This window comes from Centropristis striata, chromosome 2 (genome assembly GCF_030273125.1).
Source record: "Centropristis striata isolate RG_2023a ecotype Rhode Island chromosome 2, C.striata_1.0, whole genome shotgun sequence".
In the NCBI taxonomy this organism is placed as follows: Eukaryota; Metazoa; Chordata; class Actinopteri; order Perciformes; family Serranidae; genus Centropristis; species Centropristis striata.
In genome coordinates, this window is record NC_081518.1 from 3,083,084 (window position 1) to 3,101,684 (window position 18,601).

At 38.5% G+C, this 18,601-nt stretch overlaps 1 protein-coding gene and 1 non-coding gene across 2 annotated transcripts; one reads left to right on the forward strand and one right to left on the reverse strand.

Moving 5' to 3' along the window:
• Positions 1–206: 206 nt before the first annotated feature.
• trnal-cag (transfer RNA leucine (anticodon CAG)) lies at positions 207–278 on the reverse strand. Its single transcript has one exon. It is a non-coding gene; the product is annotated as a tRNA-Leu (tRNA).
• Positions 279–4,781: 4,503 nt separating this feature from the next.
• On the forward strand, positions 4,782–6,509 carry LOC131988119 (uncharacterized). The gene is made up of 2 exons (XM_059353149.1): positions 4,782–5,636; positions 5,847–6,509. The coding sequence occupies exons 1-2, from the start codon at positions 5,427–5,429 to the stop codon at positions 6,507–6,509; spliced, it is 873 nt and encodes a 290-aa protein (XP_059209132.1). The 5' UTR covers positions 4,782–5,426.
• Positions 6,510–18,601: the final 12,092 nt, after the last annotated feature.

Sequence of the window (18,601 nt, forward strand, 5' to 3'; positions counted from 1 at the left end):
TAATGGAAACACAAAGATTAAAGGCTGTGTAAAAAAAATATAATGTGAGAATGTGATGTGAACTGTGAGAATGCTTTTGAATTTATGCAGAAAAAAACATTTTCATGCCCTGAAACAAATGAACGGTGGACACTTCAACAACAATACATTGGAAATGCAGTTAGTAATCAGCACATAGTGGGATTTTAACCCTCCGATTACAAACTCAGCAGAGGATGGTTTCGATCCATCGACCTCTGGGTTCTGGGCCCAGCACACTTCCACTGCGCCACTCTGCTATTAGTCATCAAGAGTTATTAAAGTAAAAATATATTGTTAATTGTGAAATGTACATTATGCTCAATTTATCCAGAAAACAGATAAATATGCAGAGTGAAGTTCAGAACAAGGACATTTTTTTCTAGACTTCAAATCAAGAGCTTTTTTTTGCATTGTCGTTTTAGGATTAATTTCATAGCCTTATTTGCTCATTTATTTAATTATATTAGTTTATATTTTATATAATCATTAAATTGTCTGATTAGGGGGGATTGGGGATGACATCATCGTTTTCAGGAATGTGCTTGGTGGTTTGGAATGTTTATGATGTCATCCTGCGATGATGTCATCCCCACATGTCAACATCAAAGCACAACAATCCAACAGCTGATGATGTCATATGATGACATCACAGCAAATCAGATTGTTGGTTGTATATAGAGGCTTGGGATTTGACAAATTACGTCAATCGTCAATTACTTACTGCATTTATATGTTTGTTACTAATTTTCGCTGGCAATTATAAACACAACCCTGTTACAGAATTTAACAAGTAATACTAGTATCAGTACATTATTATTAGTTCTTCGCTAATAATTATACTGATACTTCTTGTATTACCATATTAACTTCTGTCACAACACAGACTCTCGTACAACTCTGATACATAATCCATTTGTTCTATTCTGCTACAATGGATGTTAGGATCAACCCAACAAACTGTGGTCCTCAGGGCTGTCCCCCTCCTCCCCCAAACTCTCCCTCTCCTCAAGCTGACGTGGACCCTGCTCAGGCACCGGTCCACAGTCAGACGCTGGAGATGGAGTTGTCTAAGATTGGAGCTGGGAAAAAGAGAGAGCCTTTCTGTCACCAGGTTCGCAAATTCAAAGACAGAATCAAACGTCTGGAGGAGCTCTTAGAGGTCAATGTCCGACATTGCACCGCTGAATACAAGAAGAGCTACGAAACCATCTGCGAGCTAGAGTCTGAAAACGCCCGTCTCAAGAAGAGCCTCCAGCTCCAGGAGGAGAAGACGCAGGCAGCTCAGCTCCTCAGCAAGCAGGAACACGACGCAATTGTGGCAAAGTACGAGGCCCTGGAGAAAACCCTCTCTGAGCAAAAGAAGGAGGTGTTTGTGTTCAAGGCTGCAGTCCCAGTCCGCACTGACGAGCCTCGTACTGAGAGTAAGGTGGCCCAGCTTGAGACTCAGCTCCTGCAGAAGGACGCTGAGATCCAGGCACTCCGTAATAAAACCGACACTCTCACACAGCTGCTGTCTAACACCACAAGCCTCATGTCCAAACGCAGAGAGGAACACCTTCAGAGCAAAAACGCTTTGGAGGCCAAGTTCGTCGCTTTGGAGGAGAAATTCGCCAAAGACCTTGCTGAGAAGCAGCAGGGTCCGCAAGCTGAACATCAGGCCCAGGTGCAGCTCCAGCACAAAGAAGCAGAATCTCTGGAAAACAAGAGAGCTTGGGAGACGAAAATCACCACAATGGAGGAAGAGCTCTCAAAGGTCCGGGCTGAAAACAGCCAGAACCTCGAGGCTCTGCAGGTTCAACACCAAGAGAAGCTGAACCAGGTCATGGAGCAAGTCCGCCAGAGGGACTCTGACCTAGCAGAGCAAAAACAGAGGTGGGAGACCAGGGAACAATGCTGGGAGTCCTGGGAAAGAGGGATGAGGGACGACAGCAAGTACCTGGAGAAGAGGTTCAAGGACCAACTGGCCGAGACAAAGATCTGGCAGGACATCGCTCTCGACCAATACAGGAAGAGGAAAGGCTTCTTGTTTGGTAAGAAGAAGGTCGATGATAGAGATGCAGAGCTGCAGAAAATGAAGGGGAAAATGCAAGAGAAGGAGCTGAAAAAGAAGGAGAAGGAGGAGAAGGATAGGATCGTCTATGACGATAAAGTGGTTGAGGAGGGTGCTGCCTGTCAGTAGCTGTCTCCTCCTCCACTCCTCTCCCCCGCTCCCCCTCCATGTCGGGTTTTCACCTGGGGCTCAGGTTTACCCATAAATATATCGGCTAATTGAACACTCTGAATTGGCCCAATGTATATATTTATAAAAAAAACTTCCTCTCCCCCTCTCCGCCATCTGTGACCATCTCATGTAGGGTTTTCTCCTGAGTACTCAGGTTTTCCCGCAAATATATAGTCGGCTATATATTTCGAAAAAACGTAGGGTTTTCTCCTGGTTTGCTCAGGTTTACCCGCAAATATATAGTATATATATTTCGAAAAAACGTTGATGAAAATGAGTCAGTGTAGGGTTTTCTCCTGAGTACTCAGGTTTTCCCGTAAATATATAGTAGGCTATATATTTCGAAAAAACGTAGGGTTTTCTCCTGGTCGCTCAGGTTTTCCCGCAAATATATAGTATATATTTCGAAAAAACGTTGATCAAAATGACTCAGTGGGTTTACTCCTGGATTGCTCAGGTTTTCCCGCAAATATATAGTAGGCTATATATTTCGAAAAAACGTAGGGTTTTCTCCTGGTTGCTCAGGTTTACCCGCAAATATATAGTAAGCTATATATTTCGAAAAAACGTTGGGTTTTCTCCTGGTGCTGAGGTTTCTCCCTTTATTTAACACCAGTTAAATAATAAAATAAACAACAATACACCAATCTAGCCTCTGATGAGACACGCTGGTGCAGCATCAGTGCCGGTCCCAAGCCCGGGTTAATAGAGAGGGTATAATATTGTGACATTATGATGTAATGGTTCAAAAAACACTGAAACTGATAAACAAAATGAATTTACATAATAAAAATTTTTCCAAATGGTATTTTACACACTGTTTTGTAATCAACATGTGACCCTCATCACGTCATGATAGGCTGATGATTATTTTGTTTATTTTTAATATTCGCTGAAGTTCATTATCAACAGACAGTTTAATTATTATATAAAATATAAACTAATATAATTAAATAAATGAACAAATAAGGCTATGAAATGAATCCTAAAACTATCTGAAAGGACAACATCCCAAGAGCATTTTTTCTTTTGTTATTATTATTATTTTATTTTTGTTTAAAATGAATAATTATTCAATTATATTTTGAAAGATAATGCACACAAAAAAAGCACTTGATTTGAAGTTTAGAAAAAAAAATGTCCTTGTTCTCTGCATATTTATCTGTTCTCTGGATAAATTGAGTATAATGTACATTTTCTCAGCACAACACTTTTTTTCTGGAGTGTTTAACAATTAGCAATATACTTTTACTTTATTAACTATTGATGACTAATAGCGGAGTGGCGCAGTGGAAGCGTGCTGGGCCCAGAACCCAGAGGTCGATGGATCGAAACCATCCCCTGCTAAATTAAAGGCACAATAAATAAATATTATAAAGTATATCAATGAGCACAATAAATAGTTCTTTTATTTTGGAAATGGCATTTTCGAAGGAACTTATAATTAAGATTTTATTTCTTTTGCAACAAGTTGTTGTTGTCCTGGGTTTCCTGACCTGACCAAGATTATGATAAAAAAAATAAAAGAAAGCCACAATCAGATGGTTGGCAAAAATTATCAATTATAAAAGATTGGGATAAAGATCAATAATTTTTCTTTATTTTAATTTTAATGTTTTACAGATAAGTTTCTATTGTTACCATATATTTTCCTATTTTTTTTGTTCTGGCTGTCATGGAGTTAATAGTTTAAATATGGAAATGGCTGATTTATACATTGAAGATATTAATGCATTTTGTTTACTTGTATGTCGTTTATGTAAATGTGTTTCAAATTTGAAATAAAATAAAAAACAAAAACAAACAAACAATTTAAAAAAAATAAAAATAAAAAAACATGACAGCATTACATTGCACTACAAATACACAAATTCAAACATCTCGCTCAACTTCCTAACTTCATCCCCAGCCCTAGAAAATACATCAAATCACATATAATTGTTTATAAAACATACAATAAGCAACAAAGCAGCAGTTATAAAAATAATTTTAAAAAATCAATAAAACATACAATTAGCAACAGAACATAGCTCAGCAATGAATTATAATGTCTGATGATACTCTTTGAAATCTGAACTTGTTGTTGTGGACGTTATTTGACCTGCAGAGGGCAGCAAACACCCTCAGTGGCTGGGACCCCACTGTTGAAATGATAGGTAATATTATTACAGTTTTTCTCAGTCGCTTTGGTACATTTCTCAGATCAGAACTGAAATTCTCAAAACTACCTGTTCAATCTTCACATCATTGTGTCACTTGTGCACATCAAAAAAGCAGTTTCTCATTTCTTTGAGCAAGTTGCAAATGCTTTGGTACATCCATGCAAATGATTATGTACAATTCTCTTCTGTTTCCTACATTATCAATTGCTTATGTCATGTTGATCAAAATGTATTATCATGGGTCTCTGTTGAATAGTCTCACCACCCACAACATTTAGGCATTAGTTCATAGCATAAGTCTTTACATGCAAAATGGTTGAACACGTTGTCATAACATGTCAAGCATATTTCTATACATTTCCATAAGACTTTTTTTCTAAGTCTGTCCTGAATTGGTAAATTGCTCCCAGGTGAATCTTGACTTTCTCAAACGAATCAATCAACTGGCAAGTATATACGTATATAGCCGGAGCACAACACAGTGTTACAATTTCTGAAAATGGACGGACAAGGAATTGGACGGGGTCAACAGCCAGCGAGAAGAAGAAGAAGAGGAGTGAGGCTGCGTGGCGGAGGACTTGGGAGGCAAAATAGAGGAGGAGGCAGAAGAGGCCGAGGACATATGCGTGTTCCTGATGAAATAAGAGCCACACTTGTAGACCATGTTGTCAATCATGGGCTTACAATGGCCGAGGCTGGTCGAAGGGTGCAGCCAAATGTTGGGAGGACAACTGTATCCTCAATCATTCAGACTTTTCGTCAACAGAACCGGTATGTAATCTAACAATAGGCACTGTACTGTAATACTGTATACTTTCTGTAATGCTTCATACAATATTACAGTATTCCACTTGCATTTTACAATATTCATTCAGTATACTTTATGTAAACAGTGACATTTTATCTTACTCAATTTTGTGTTTTGCATTACTATATGTCTTCCACATAGGACTGCAAGACAGCTTCACAGGGGTGGCAGAGGGCCCCTTTTCACACCCGAACAGGAGGAGGCTATTTGCACCATGGTCGTAGAAAACAATGCCATAAGACTAAGGGAGATACAGAGTGCCATTATAGAAGACAACAACATCTTTGATAACATCCAAACAGTCAGCATCTCAACCATTGACAGGGTGCTGAAAAGACACCAAATGAATATGAAGCAGCTGTACACCGTTCCATTTGAAAGAAATGACGAAAGAGTGAAGGACCTGCGCTACCAGTATGTACAGGTAAAACATGAATGAGCATGCAGCAACTGTACCTCACAGTAAACATGACAACATTGTATAGTGATATACAGTACAGTAATTGTGACTTTTACACATTTGCTATGGCTGTAGAAAAGAAGATGCAATATGTGCTGTATACATTTGATGTAACTGTTGCCCAAAATGAAAATGCATGTAATTCATTAAACTCTTTGTGTCTTCTGGATCTAGCGTATAATGGAACTGGAAGCAAGTGAACCACCGCACAGCTTCATCTACATGGATGAGGCTGGCTTCAACCTAACTAAACGCAGAAGGTGTGGTCGAAATATCATCGGCCACAGAGCTACAGCTGATGTGCCAGGCCAACGGGGCGGGAACATAACCATGGCTGCTGCTATCTCTGAGAATGGTGTGCTAACGCATATTCCCATTATTGGGCCATACAACACAGAGCATCTTGTCACCTTTTTAGACCCACTCTACAGGGATCTCATCCCTGAAGAAGAGAGGGGCCAGACTGGAGATGACCTGCCAAAGTTTGTGATTGTTTGGGACAATGTCAGTTTCCATCGCTCCAACATCATCAGGCAATGGTTTGCGGCCCACAACAGGATGGTGATGGAGTTCCTCTCACCCTACTCCCCATTCCTTAATCCCATTGAGGAATTTTTCTCAGCATGGAGATGGAAAGTATATGATCGCCAGCCACATACACAGATGACCCTTCTGGCTGCCATGGATGCAGCGTGTGATGACATCACAGCAGATGCCTGCAGAGGCTGGATAAGACACTCCAAAAGATTCTTTCCACGCTGCATCGCAAGAGAAAACATTCGTTGTGATGTGGATGAGAATTTGTGGCCCAACAGACAGGAACGTCAGGAGGTGTAGGACGATTGCACTGTAATTACGGCAATGCATGTACAGTTTTCCCTAAGGAGATGGTCCTATGTTTACATTTCTACTTTTGTTTTTGTTTTTTCTTTGTGCTATGCAGTGCTGTCTTTTCTTTTCTTTATCAGGAAAAAAATAAAAGCGTAAATGTGAATCTTGTCCAGTCTCTTTCAAACTCCACATACACTAAGGTGTAACCTACAATTTACAATAATTGTCATCAAAACTTTAGCCATAGTTTACATCAGAACATCCCTCCAGAGTACACTGTTATATTGACAACATGACTAAGCAATTTGACTGTCTTATCCGTACACAGTGACACAAGGACTTGTCATTCTGATGCACTGACATGTTCATTGACACGGATATTTAGTTTTGAGAGATGAACTAAGGATTTTGAGCAAGAGAGTGGCTTTTGCAGGTCATCCATGGTGTTTTGCTATTTGTACAAATTGTTTTGAGAAATGCACTTACTGTTTTGCAAATGTCGAGGATGATTTGAGAATTGTACCAAAGCGACTGAGAAAAACTGTAATATGTCAATGTAATAATGTATTTGCTATGCTCCAGAATCTTCAGTATTTCAGTGTAGACTGTGATAGGTAATTCATTTTTTAAAAGTGTTTCTGTTTTTTTCCCCTCTGCAGCTCTTCCTGATGACATTTTTGGTTGTTTTATTCTGTGTTAAATAACTTTCATTTATTCATTAGTTTGTTCATTCAATAAAACATGTTAAACCATTTCAGTATTTCACAGCCTGTTGTGTCAAATCCCAATTCACTCAACAGAGAATATTCACAAGATCCTAAGATCTGAAAACAAACAACAACAAAAAAAAACATTCACAAGATTCACTCTGATGCACTCCAGACCTGCAGAGGGCGACCACACACAAAATAAGTGGGTGGAACCAAAACTCTCAGCAAGTGCTCCTAGAGGGACCATATTCACCTGCACACCCACTGGGGAGGCATGGCATGAAATGTTTGAATGGAGCTCAGGTAATCCTCTCACCTGGAAACAAGGCAGGACCATCTGATCAGTCACTCACAAGATGTTACTGGTAGGAAGAAAACACTCTGAATGTGGATGATGTGTTGATTTCATGCTTTTTCATGACTGTTTGATTTAATTAGTTAGTAAAATACAGTTTAAGTTGGATAATTTTGGTTATGCTAATCCAATCCAATCCACTTTATTTATATTGCATCATTTTAGCAAACACAAGGTTTCCAAAGTGCTGCACAACAATAGAGTGACACAATACAAATAGATGTAGAAAACAATAGAACAGTAAAATGCAATAAGATAAAATAAATTAAAAATAGGATAAAAATGAATAAGAGAAAATGTCAAATGAACTGCCCGCACAAAATAAAATATGCATGTATACAAATAAAAACAATTGCTAATGCTAATTTAAGCTGATGTGTTTTTTTTTTAACTTTATATGAACCTAATGGTTATGTATATAGTTACTTTAATCTAGAGATGGGTGGATGAAGCCTTGTGGAGCTTATGAGGGTTCTTCCTGATTGTATTGAAAAAAGCCTCAAAAACAGACCCTACCAGTGACATCTAGTGGTCAGCTGCATTATAGCAGCCACAAACTTCCAAATGATTCACACGTCTTATTGATTCCAGTTCCAACACAAAAGCAATAAAGCAGTCTTAAGCTGCTGTGTCTTCTTTCTGAGAATCATTGTCCTCACATGAAAGTGTTACAACACTTTGAAATGTCAATTTACTCATAACATATTTAAATGTGTTGTAACAAATAATATGAAAAGATTCAAATTCAACAATGTAGAAGTACTTCTGTTTGAATGATTCTGAAGGACTTTCTTGTGCCACAATATGGAAAAAAGTAAATATTGTGCTTCTGCTACAGTGTGAAAATGAAATGCTTGTGTACATGAGGGAATTATGCAATTCAAGATCTCTTGTAACACTATGGAGCATCTCTACTTAAATCATTAACCAGGTTAATTTGAATGACGTTGTTTGGCTGAAAATCAAGTAACGGTAACATTTATTCTTTAGGAAAACTGTTTTGTAAAATGTTTATTGGAGTTTTTTGAGACTAATGCCTGTCTTTTCTGTTTATCTTGAAGGTTATCAACCTATTCCATCCCATTCTGTTCCATCATTCTGTTTAAACCATCAAAACCATCTTCAAGAAAATAAAAATCAAAGAATAAGAAGAATTGAGTTGTCCTTTGCATCCTTCAAGCAGTTGATCAAGCAGTTTTTCAAGTTTGGGCAGAGTTGTGGTCACAAAACTTGGTGCTGTTGACGTTATTTGACCTGCAGAGGGCAGCAAACCACCTTCAGTAGCCTGCAAAACATTAAGACATGTCTCATATTATATTATTATATTACAAGGTGCGATTGCCCCGTGGCCCTAATTCAATCACAAAAGGTACATTAAGTAGTTAAAATGAGCCCTATAATGACTGCTTACATAAATGCAACAACAATAATTATCCAACAATAAATATAGATATAAATATATTATATTATAGATAAATATATATTTAACATATGTAGCTTTGGTTGTACCAGGCATTAAAATGAACAAGAAACTGAAGAAAACAAGGGTGGTTGAATCATTTTTCCATGACTGTATGTGAGGAGTTAGGATAAGCTAACAGGGCAGCAACAGGAGGACCTATTTCTTTGTAAGAAAAATCCTTTATGGATGATTTTTGTTAATAGACACTGTTTAAAATGGAATATGTCCATCACTTTATTATTGCCATAGTTGGTAACCGTTTTATAAAAGCAGCAGCTCACTTCAGGCCGTGGTATGTTGTATTATAAGGGCCGCTGTTCGGCCCGACACAAAGCTTAAATGTACAATATGTGGAGGCACTTTTTATTTTCCAACATTCATGAAACTTATGTGCACTTGGAAAAGTGTTTACATATAAATTCAATTTTATTCCAATTAAAAAGGAAATTCAACTTGATTTTCTTTCTTTTTCTGGTGACATTCTAACTGTGTTAATTTATGTTTGAGTAGTTCTGATTTGGCTGATTCCACAAAGGTGCAGGACTTGGACATTTATAGAGATTTTTTTTATATTGCAGTGAAATACAAGGACACAGAGAGGAAAGTGTAAGGGCCAGCATTTTTTTTTGAAAATAATGGAAACACAAAGATTAAAGGCTATGTAAAAAAATATAATGTGATGTGAACTGTGAGAATGCTTTAGAATTTATGCAGAAAAAAACATTTTCATGCCCTGAAACAAAAGAACGGTGGACACTTCAACAACGATACATTGGAAATGCAGTTAGAAATCAGCACATAATGGGATTTTAACCCTCCGATTACAAACTCAGCAGAGGATGGTTTCGATCCATCGACCTCTGGGTTCTGGGCCCAGCACGCTTCCACTGCGCAACTCTATTAGTCATCAAAAGTTATGAAAGTAAAAATATATTGTTAATAGTGAAATATACATTAAAATCAATTTATCCAGAAAACAGATAAATATGCAGAGTGAAGTTCAGAACAAGGACATTTTTTTCTAGACTTCAAATCAAGAGCTTTTTTTTGCATTGTCGTTTTAGGATTAATTTCATAGCCTTATTTGTTCATTTATTTAATTATATTAGTTTATATTTTATATAATCATTAAATTGTCTGATTAGGGGGGATTGGGGATGACATCATCGCAGGAACATTCCAAACCATCAAGCACATTCCTGAAAAGGTTTGGAATGTTCCTGCGATGATGTCATCCCCACATGTCAACATCAAAGCCTATGATCAAAGCACAACAATCCAACAGCTGATGATGTCATATGATGACATCACAGCAGATCAGATTTTTGGATGTGAATAGAGGCTGGGATTTGACAAATTATGTCAATCGTCAATTACTAACTGCATTTATATGTTTGTTATCAATTTTCGCTGGCAATTATAAACACAACTCTGTTACAGAATTTTAAAAGTAATACTAGTATCAGTACATTATTATTAGTTCTTCACTAATAATTATACTGATACTTCCTGTATTACCGTATTAACTTCTGTCACAACACAGACTCTCGTACAACTCTGATACATAATCCATTTGTTCTATTCTGCTACAATGGATGTTAGGATCAACCCAACAAACTGTGGTCCTCAGGGCTGTCCCCCTCCTCCCCCAAACTCTCCCTCTCCTCAAGCTGACGTGGACCCTGCTCAGGCACCGGTCCACAGTCAGACGCTGGAGATGGAGTTGTCTAAGATTGGAGCCGGGAAAAAGAGAGAGCCTTTCTGTCACCAGGTTCGCAAATTCAAAGACAGAATCAAACGTCTGGAGGAGCTCTTAGAGGTCAATGTCCGACATTGCACCGCTGAATACAAGAAGAGCTACGAAACCATCTGCGAGCTAGAGTCTGAAAACGCCCGTCTCAAGAAGAGCCTCCAGCTCCAGGAGGAGAAGACGCAGGCAGCTCAGCTCCTCAGCAAGCAGGAACACGACGCAATTGTGGCAAAGTACGAGGCCCTGGAGAAAACCCTCTCTGAGCAAAAGAAGGAGGTGTTTGTGTTCAAGGCTGCAGTCCCAGTCCGCACTGACGAGCCTCGTACTGAGAGTAAGGTGGCCCAGCTTGAGACTCAGCTCCTGCAGAAGGACGCTGAGATCCAGGCACTCCGTAATAAAACCGACACTCTCACACAGCTGCTGTCTAACACCACAAGCCTGATGTCCAAACGCAGAGAGGAACACCTTCAGAGCAAAAACGCTTTGGAGGCCAAGTTCGTCGCTTTGGAGGAGAAATTCGCCAAAGACCTTGCTGAGAAGCAGCAGGGTCCGCAAGCTGAACATCAGGCCCAGGTGCAGCTCCAGAACAAAGAAGCAGAATCTCTGGAAAACAAGAGAGCTTGGGAGACGAAAATCACCACGATGGAGGAAGAACTCTCAAAGGTCCGGGCTGAAAATTGCCAGAACCTCGAGGCTCTGCAGGTTCAACACCAAGAGAAGCTGAACCAGGTCATGGAGCAAGTCCGCCAGAGGGACTCTGACCTAGCAGAGCAAAAACAGAGGTGGGAGACCAGGGAACAATGCTGGGAGTCCTGGGAGAGAGGGATGAGGGACGACAGCAAGTACCTGGATGAGAGGTTCAAGGACCAACTGGCCGAGACAAAGATCTGGCAGGACATCGCTCTCGACCAATACAGGAAGAGGAAAGGCTTCTTGTTTGGTAAGAAGAAGGTCGATGATAGAGATGCGGAGCTGCAGAAAATGAAGGGGAAAATGCAAGAGAAGGAGCTGAAAAAGAAGGAGAAGGAGGAGAAGGATAGGATCGCCTATGACGATAAAGTGGTTGAGGAGGCTGCTGCCTGTCAGTAGCTGTCTCCTCCTCCACCCCTCCCCCCCGCTCCCCCTCCATGTCGGGTTTTCACCTGGGGCTCAGGTTTACCCATAAATATATCGGCTAATTGAACACTCTGAATTGGCCCAATGTATATATTTATAAAAAAAACTCCTCTCCCCCTCTCCGCCATCTGTGACCATCTCATGTAGGGTTTTCTCCTGAGTACTCAGGTTTTCCCGTAAATATATAGTAGGCTATATATTTCGAAAAAACGTAGGGTTTTCTCCTGGTTCGCTCAGGTTTACCCGTAAATATATAGTATATATTTCGAAAAAACGTTGATCAAAATGACTCAGTGGGTTTACTCCTGGATTGCTCAGGTTTTCCCGTAAATATATAGTAGGCTATATATTTCGAAAAAACATAGGGTTTTCTCCTGGTTGCTCAGGTTTACCCGCAAATATATAGTAGTCTATATATTTCGAAAAAACGTTGGGTTTTCTCCTGGTGCTCAGGTTTCTCCCTTTATTTAACACCAGTTAAATAATAAAATAAACAACAATAAACCAATCTAGCCTCTGATGAGACACGCTGGTGCAGCATCAGTGCCGGTCCCAAGCCCGGGTTAATAGAGAGGGTATAATATTGTGACATTATGATGTAATGGTTCAAATAACACTGAAACTGATAAACAAAATGAATTTACATAATAAAAATTTTTCCGAATGGTATTTTACACACTGTTTTGTATTCAACATGTGACCCTCATCACGTCATGATGGGCTGATGATTATTTTGTTTAGTTTTAATATTCGCTGAAGTTCATTATTAACATACAGTTGACATGACAGTTTAATTATTATATAAAAATATAAACTAATATAATTAAATAAATGAACAAATAAGGCTATGAAATGAATCCTAAAACTATCTGAAAGGACGACATCCCAAGAGCATTTTTTCTTTTTTTTTGTTGGGGCAATTTTGCATTTAAAATGAATAATTATTCAATTATATTTTGAAAGATAATGCACAAAAAAAGCACTTGATTTGAAGTTTAGAAAAAAAATTTCCCTGTTCTCTGCATGTTTATCTGTTCTCTGGATAAACTGAGTATAATGTACATTTCCTCAGCACAACACTCTTTTTTCTGGAGTGTTTAACAATTAACAATATACTTTTACTTTATTAACTATTGATGACTAATAGCGGAGTGGCGCAGTGGAAGCGTGCTGGGCCCACAACCCAGAGGTCGATGGATCGAAACCATCCCCTGCTAAATTAAAGCCACAATAAATAAATATTGTAAAGTATATCAATGAGGACAATACATAGTTCTATTATTTTGGAAATGGCATTTTCAAAGGAACTTATAATTAAGATTTTATTTCTTTTGCAACAAGTTCTTGTTCTCCTGGGTTTCATCTCACCTCTCATGCTTTTATTCTACTAAAGACTGACTGAGATATAGTTACTGTGTGGGGCTTTTACTTTGAAAAACAGCCTTGGCCTTGGTTTCCATTTCAAACACAGTTACTGAATTCTGATTAACTATGAAGCTTTATTTACTTTGTGGGGCTTATATTTTGAAAAACATCCCTGTTCTGGGTTTCCTGTCAAGGCACACTCACCTCATGCTTTTATTCTTCTTAACTGTAAAGTATAGTTACTTTGTGGGGCTTTTATTTTGAAAATCAGCCCAGTTCTGCATTTTACAAATCCTTTCATAATTCATATTGGGTCTACAGGTGCATCTCAATAATTTAGAATATCGTAGAAAAGTTTATTCATGTCAGTAATTCAATTAAAAAAGTGAATATATAAATAGATTGCTTTATATATTTTGTATTTATTGTTAGGTAATTATTTATGCATCAATAAATATAATTATTGATGCATTTATGTAAGCAGCATTTAAAGGGCTCATTTTAACTACGTATTGTACTTTTTGTGATTTAATTTATAATATGTTATGTTTAATCATGTTGTTTATGTTAAATCTTGACGTAAAAAGAGTAATAAAAGAACAATTTTTACCTTTTAAAATGTAGTGAAGTGGAAGCATAACTTTACAGAAAGTTAAAACAACACAAGGGTTAATGTCAAAAATCCTGAACTATCCCATTAAGAAAAAAACTGTTTGCTGCAGATTCTCTGCAAAAAAAAATCACTAACACAATGATCATTTTAACACATCAAAAAAAGAAAGAAAAGAGAATGATGATGCAAAAATGATAATTCCTCTAATTTCCTGAATCTTCTAACAATTGAATTATCTGTGAAAATAATTACAATTTATATAATTTTTCAAATTGGAACCGTTCATTATGTTCCTAAAACATCAATATTTATTGACCAAGATTATGATAAAAAAAATAAAAGAAAGCGACAATCAGATGGTTGGCAAAAATTATCAATTATAAAAGATTGGGATAAAGATCAATAATTTTTCTTTATATTTAATTTTTAATGTTTGACAGATTGACATTGAAGATATTAATGCATTTTGTTTACTTGTATGTCGTTTATGTAAATGTGTTTCAAATTTAAAATAAAATAAAAAACAAACAAACAATTAAAAAAAAATTAAAATAAAAAAACATGACAGCATTACATAACATACATTGCACTACAAATACACAAATTCAAACATCTCGCTCAAATTCCCGACTTCATCCCCAGCCCTAGAAAATACATCAAATCACATATAATTGTTTATAAAACATACAATAAGCAACAAAGCAGCAGTTATAAAAATAATTTTAAAAAATCAATAAAACATACAATTAGCAACAGAACATAGCTCAGCAATGAATTAGAATGTCAGATGATACTCTTAGAAATCTGAACTTGTTGTTGTGGACGTTATTTGACCTGCAGAGGGCAGCAAACACCTTCAGTGGCTGGGACCCCACTGTTGAAATGGTAGGTAATATTATTAATATGTCAATGTAATAATGTATTTGCTCTGCTCCAGAATCTTCAGTATTTCAGTGTAGACTGTGATAGGTAATTCATTTTTTAAAAAGTGTTTCTGTTTTTTTTCTTCTCTGCAGCTCTTCCTGACGACATTTTTTGTTGTTTTATTCTGTGTTCAAATAACTTTCATTTACTCATTAGTTTGTTCATTCAATAAAACATATTAAACCATTTCAGTATTTCACAGCCTGTTGTGTCAAATCCCAATTCACCCTCCAGACCTGAGGGCGACCACACACAAAATAAGTGGGTGGAACCAAAGCTCTCAGCAAGTGTTCCTAGAGGGACCATATTCACCTGCGCACCCAGTGGAGAGGCATGGCATGAAATGTTTGAATGGAGCTCAGGTAGTCCTCTCACCTGGAAACAAGATCAAACCAGATCAGCAGCTCCTGGTCAGTCTAAAGATGTAACTGGTAGGAAAAAAACACTCTAATGGGGATGATGTGTTGAGGTCATGACTGTTTGATTTAATTAGTTAGTAAAATACAGTTTAAGTTGGATCATTTTGGTTATGCTAATCCAATCCACTTTATTTATATAGCACAATTTTAGCAAACACAAGGTTTCCAAAGTGCTGCCCAACAATAAATAGATGACACAATACAAAGAGATGTAATAAACAATAGAACAGTAAAATACAATAAGATAAAATAAATTAAAAATAGGATAAAAATGAATAAGATAAAATGAAAAATGTACTGCCCGCACAAAATAAAATATGCATGTATACAAATAAAAACTATTGCTAATGCTTATTTAGGCTGATGTGTTTTTTGGGAACTTTATATGAACCTAATGGTTATGTGTGATACTTTAAGTATGTATATAGTTACTTTAATCTAGAGATGGATAGATGAAGCATTGTGAAGCTTTTGAGGCTTCTTCCTGATTGTATTGAAAAAAGCTTCAAAGCCTCAAAGACAGACAGACTCTACCAGTGACATCTAGTGGTCAGCTGCAGTTATAGCAGCCACAAACTTCCAAATTATTCACACATCTTATTGATTTCAGTTTCAACACAAAAGCTATAAATCAGTCTTAAGCAGCTGTGTCTTCTTTCTGAGAATCATTGTCCTCACATGAAAGTGTTCCAACACTTTGAAATGTCAATTTACTAATAACATATTTAAATGTGTTGTAACAAATAATATGAAAAGATTCAAATTCAACAATGTAGAAGTACTTCTGTTTGAATGATTCTGGAGGACTTTCTTGTGCCACAATATGAAAAAAAGTAAATATTGTGCTTCTGCTACAGTGCGAAAATGAAATGCTTGTGTACATGAGGGGATTATGCAATTGAAGATCTCTTGTAACACTATGGAGCAGGGGGACACACCAATCATTTCGTGTCTCCTTTTAACGAATGAAGCAGCGCCAAAGGTTCAAATCATTCACCTTATTTCTGGTGCTTCGTTGTGACGCGTGAAGCCTCAAACGTCATCGGTCACATGATCACAGAGCTTTGATACAAGCCTCAACAGTGTTTTGAACCAGTCTGCTTCAAAAGACTGAAACAGGCTTCGGAGCCTCAGTGTCAAACGGACGTCTCTACTATAATCATTAACCAGGTTAATTTGAATGACGTTGTTTGGTTGAAAATCATGAACATTCCAAACCTTTTCAGGAATGTGCTTGATGGTTTGGAATGTTTATGATGTCATCCTGCGATGATGTCATCCCCACATCAAAGCACAACAATCCAACAGCTGATGATGTCATATGATGACATCACAGCAGATCAGATTTTTGGATGTGAATAGAGGCTGGGATTTGACAAATTATGTCAATCGTCAATTACTAACTGCATTTATATGTTTGTTATCAATTTTCGCTGGCAATTATAAACACAACTCTGTTACAGAATTTTAAAAGTAATACTAGTATCAGTACATTATTATTAGTTCTTCACTAATAATTATACTGATACTTCCTGTATTACCGTATTAACTTCTGTCACAACACAGACTCTTGTACAACTCTGATACATAATCCATTTGTTCTATTCTGCTACAATGGATGTTAGGATCAACCCAACAAACTGTGGTCCTCAGGGCTGTCCCCCTCCTCCCCCAAACTCTCCCTCTCCTCAAGCTGACGTGGACCCTGCTCAGGCACCGGTCCACAGTCAGACGCTGGAGATGGAGTTGTCTAAGATTGGAGCCGGGAAAAAGAGAGAGCCTTTCTGTCACCAGGTTCGCAAATTCAAAGACAGAATCAAACGTCTGGAGGAGCTCTTAGAGGTCAATGTCCGACATTGCACCGCTGAATACAAGAAGAGCTACGAAACCATCTGCGAGCTAGAGTCTGAAAACGCCCGTCTCAAGAAGAGCCTCCAGCTCCAGGAGGAGAAGACGCAGGCAGCTCAGCTCCTCAGCAAGCAGGAACACGACGCAATTGTGGCAAAGTACGAGGCCCTGGAGAAAACCCTCTCTGAGCAAAAGAAGGAGGTGTTTGTGTTCAAGGCTGCAGTCGCAGTCCGCACTGACGAGCCTCGTACTGAGAGTAAGGTGGCCCAGCTTGAGACTCAGCTCCTGCAGAAGGACGCTGAGATCCAGGCACTCCGTAATAAAACCGACACTCTCACACAGCTGCTGTCTAACACCACAAGCCTGATGTCCAAACGCAGAGAGGAACACCTTCAGAGCAAAAACGCTTTGGAGGCCAAGTTCGTCGCTTTGGAGGAGAAATTCGCCAAAGACCTTGCTGAGAAGCAGCAGGGTCCGCAAGCTGAACATCAGGCCCAGGTGCAGCTCCAGCACGAAGAAGCAGAATCTCTGGAAAACAAGAGAGCTTGGGAGACGAAAATCACCACGATGGAGGAAGAACTCTCAAAGGTCCGGGCTGAAAACAGCCAGAACCTCGAGGCTCTGCAGGTTCAACACCAAGAGAAGCTGAACCAGGTCATGGAGCAAGTCCGCCAGAGGGACTCTGACCTAGCAGAGCAAAAACAGAGGTGGGAGACCAGGGAACAATGCTGGGAGTCCTGGGAAAGAGGGATGAGGGACGACAGCAAGTACCTGGATGAGAGGTTCAAGGACCAACTGGCCGAGACAAAGATCTGGCAGGACATCGCTCTCGACCAATACAGGAAGAGGAAAGGCTTCTTGTTTGGTAAGAAGAAGGTCGATGATAGAGATGCAGAGCTGCAGAAAATGAAGGGGAAAATGCAAGAGAAGGAGCTGAAAAAGAAGGAGAAGGAGGAGAAGGAGAGGATCGTCTATGACGATAAAGTGGTTGAGGAGGGTGCTGCCTGTCAGTAGCTGTCTCCTCCTTCACCCCTCTCCCCCGCTCCCCCTCCATGTCGGGTTTTCACCTGGTGCTCAGGTTTACCCATAAATATATCGGCTAATTGAACACTCTGAATTGGCCCAATGTATATATTTATAAAAAAAACTTCCTCTCCCCCTCCCCACCATCTGTGACCATCTCATGTAGGGTTTTCTCCTGAGTACTCAGGTTTTCCCGCAAATATATAGTCGGCTATATATTTCGAAAAAACGTAGGGTTTTCTCCTGGTTTGCTCAGGTTTACCCGCAAATATATAGTATATATTTCGAAAAAACGTTGATCAAAATGACTCAGTGGGTTTACTCCTGGATTGCTCAGGTTTTCCCGTAAATATATAGTAGGCTATATATTTCGAAAAAACGTAGGGTTTTCTCCTGGTTGCTCAGGTTTACCCGCAAATATATAGTAGTCTATATATTTCGAAAAAACGTTGGGTTTTCTCCTGGTGCTCAGGTTTCTCCCTTTATTTAACACCAGTTAAATAATAAAATAAA

Excerpts from the sequence above, each read along its gene's own strand:
- LOC131988119 (XM_059353149.1), top strand. The coding sequence starts at position 5,427 with ATGGTCGTAGAAAACAATGCCATAAGACTAAGGGAGATACAGAGTGCC. Across the intron at positions 5,637-5,846 it reads TGCGCTACCAGTATGTACAG|CGTATAATGGAACTGGAAGC; the intron begins GTAAAACATGAA and ends TTCTGGATCTAG.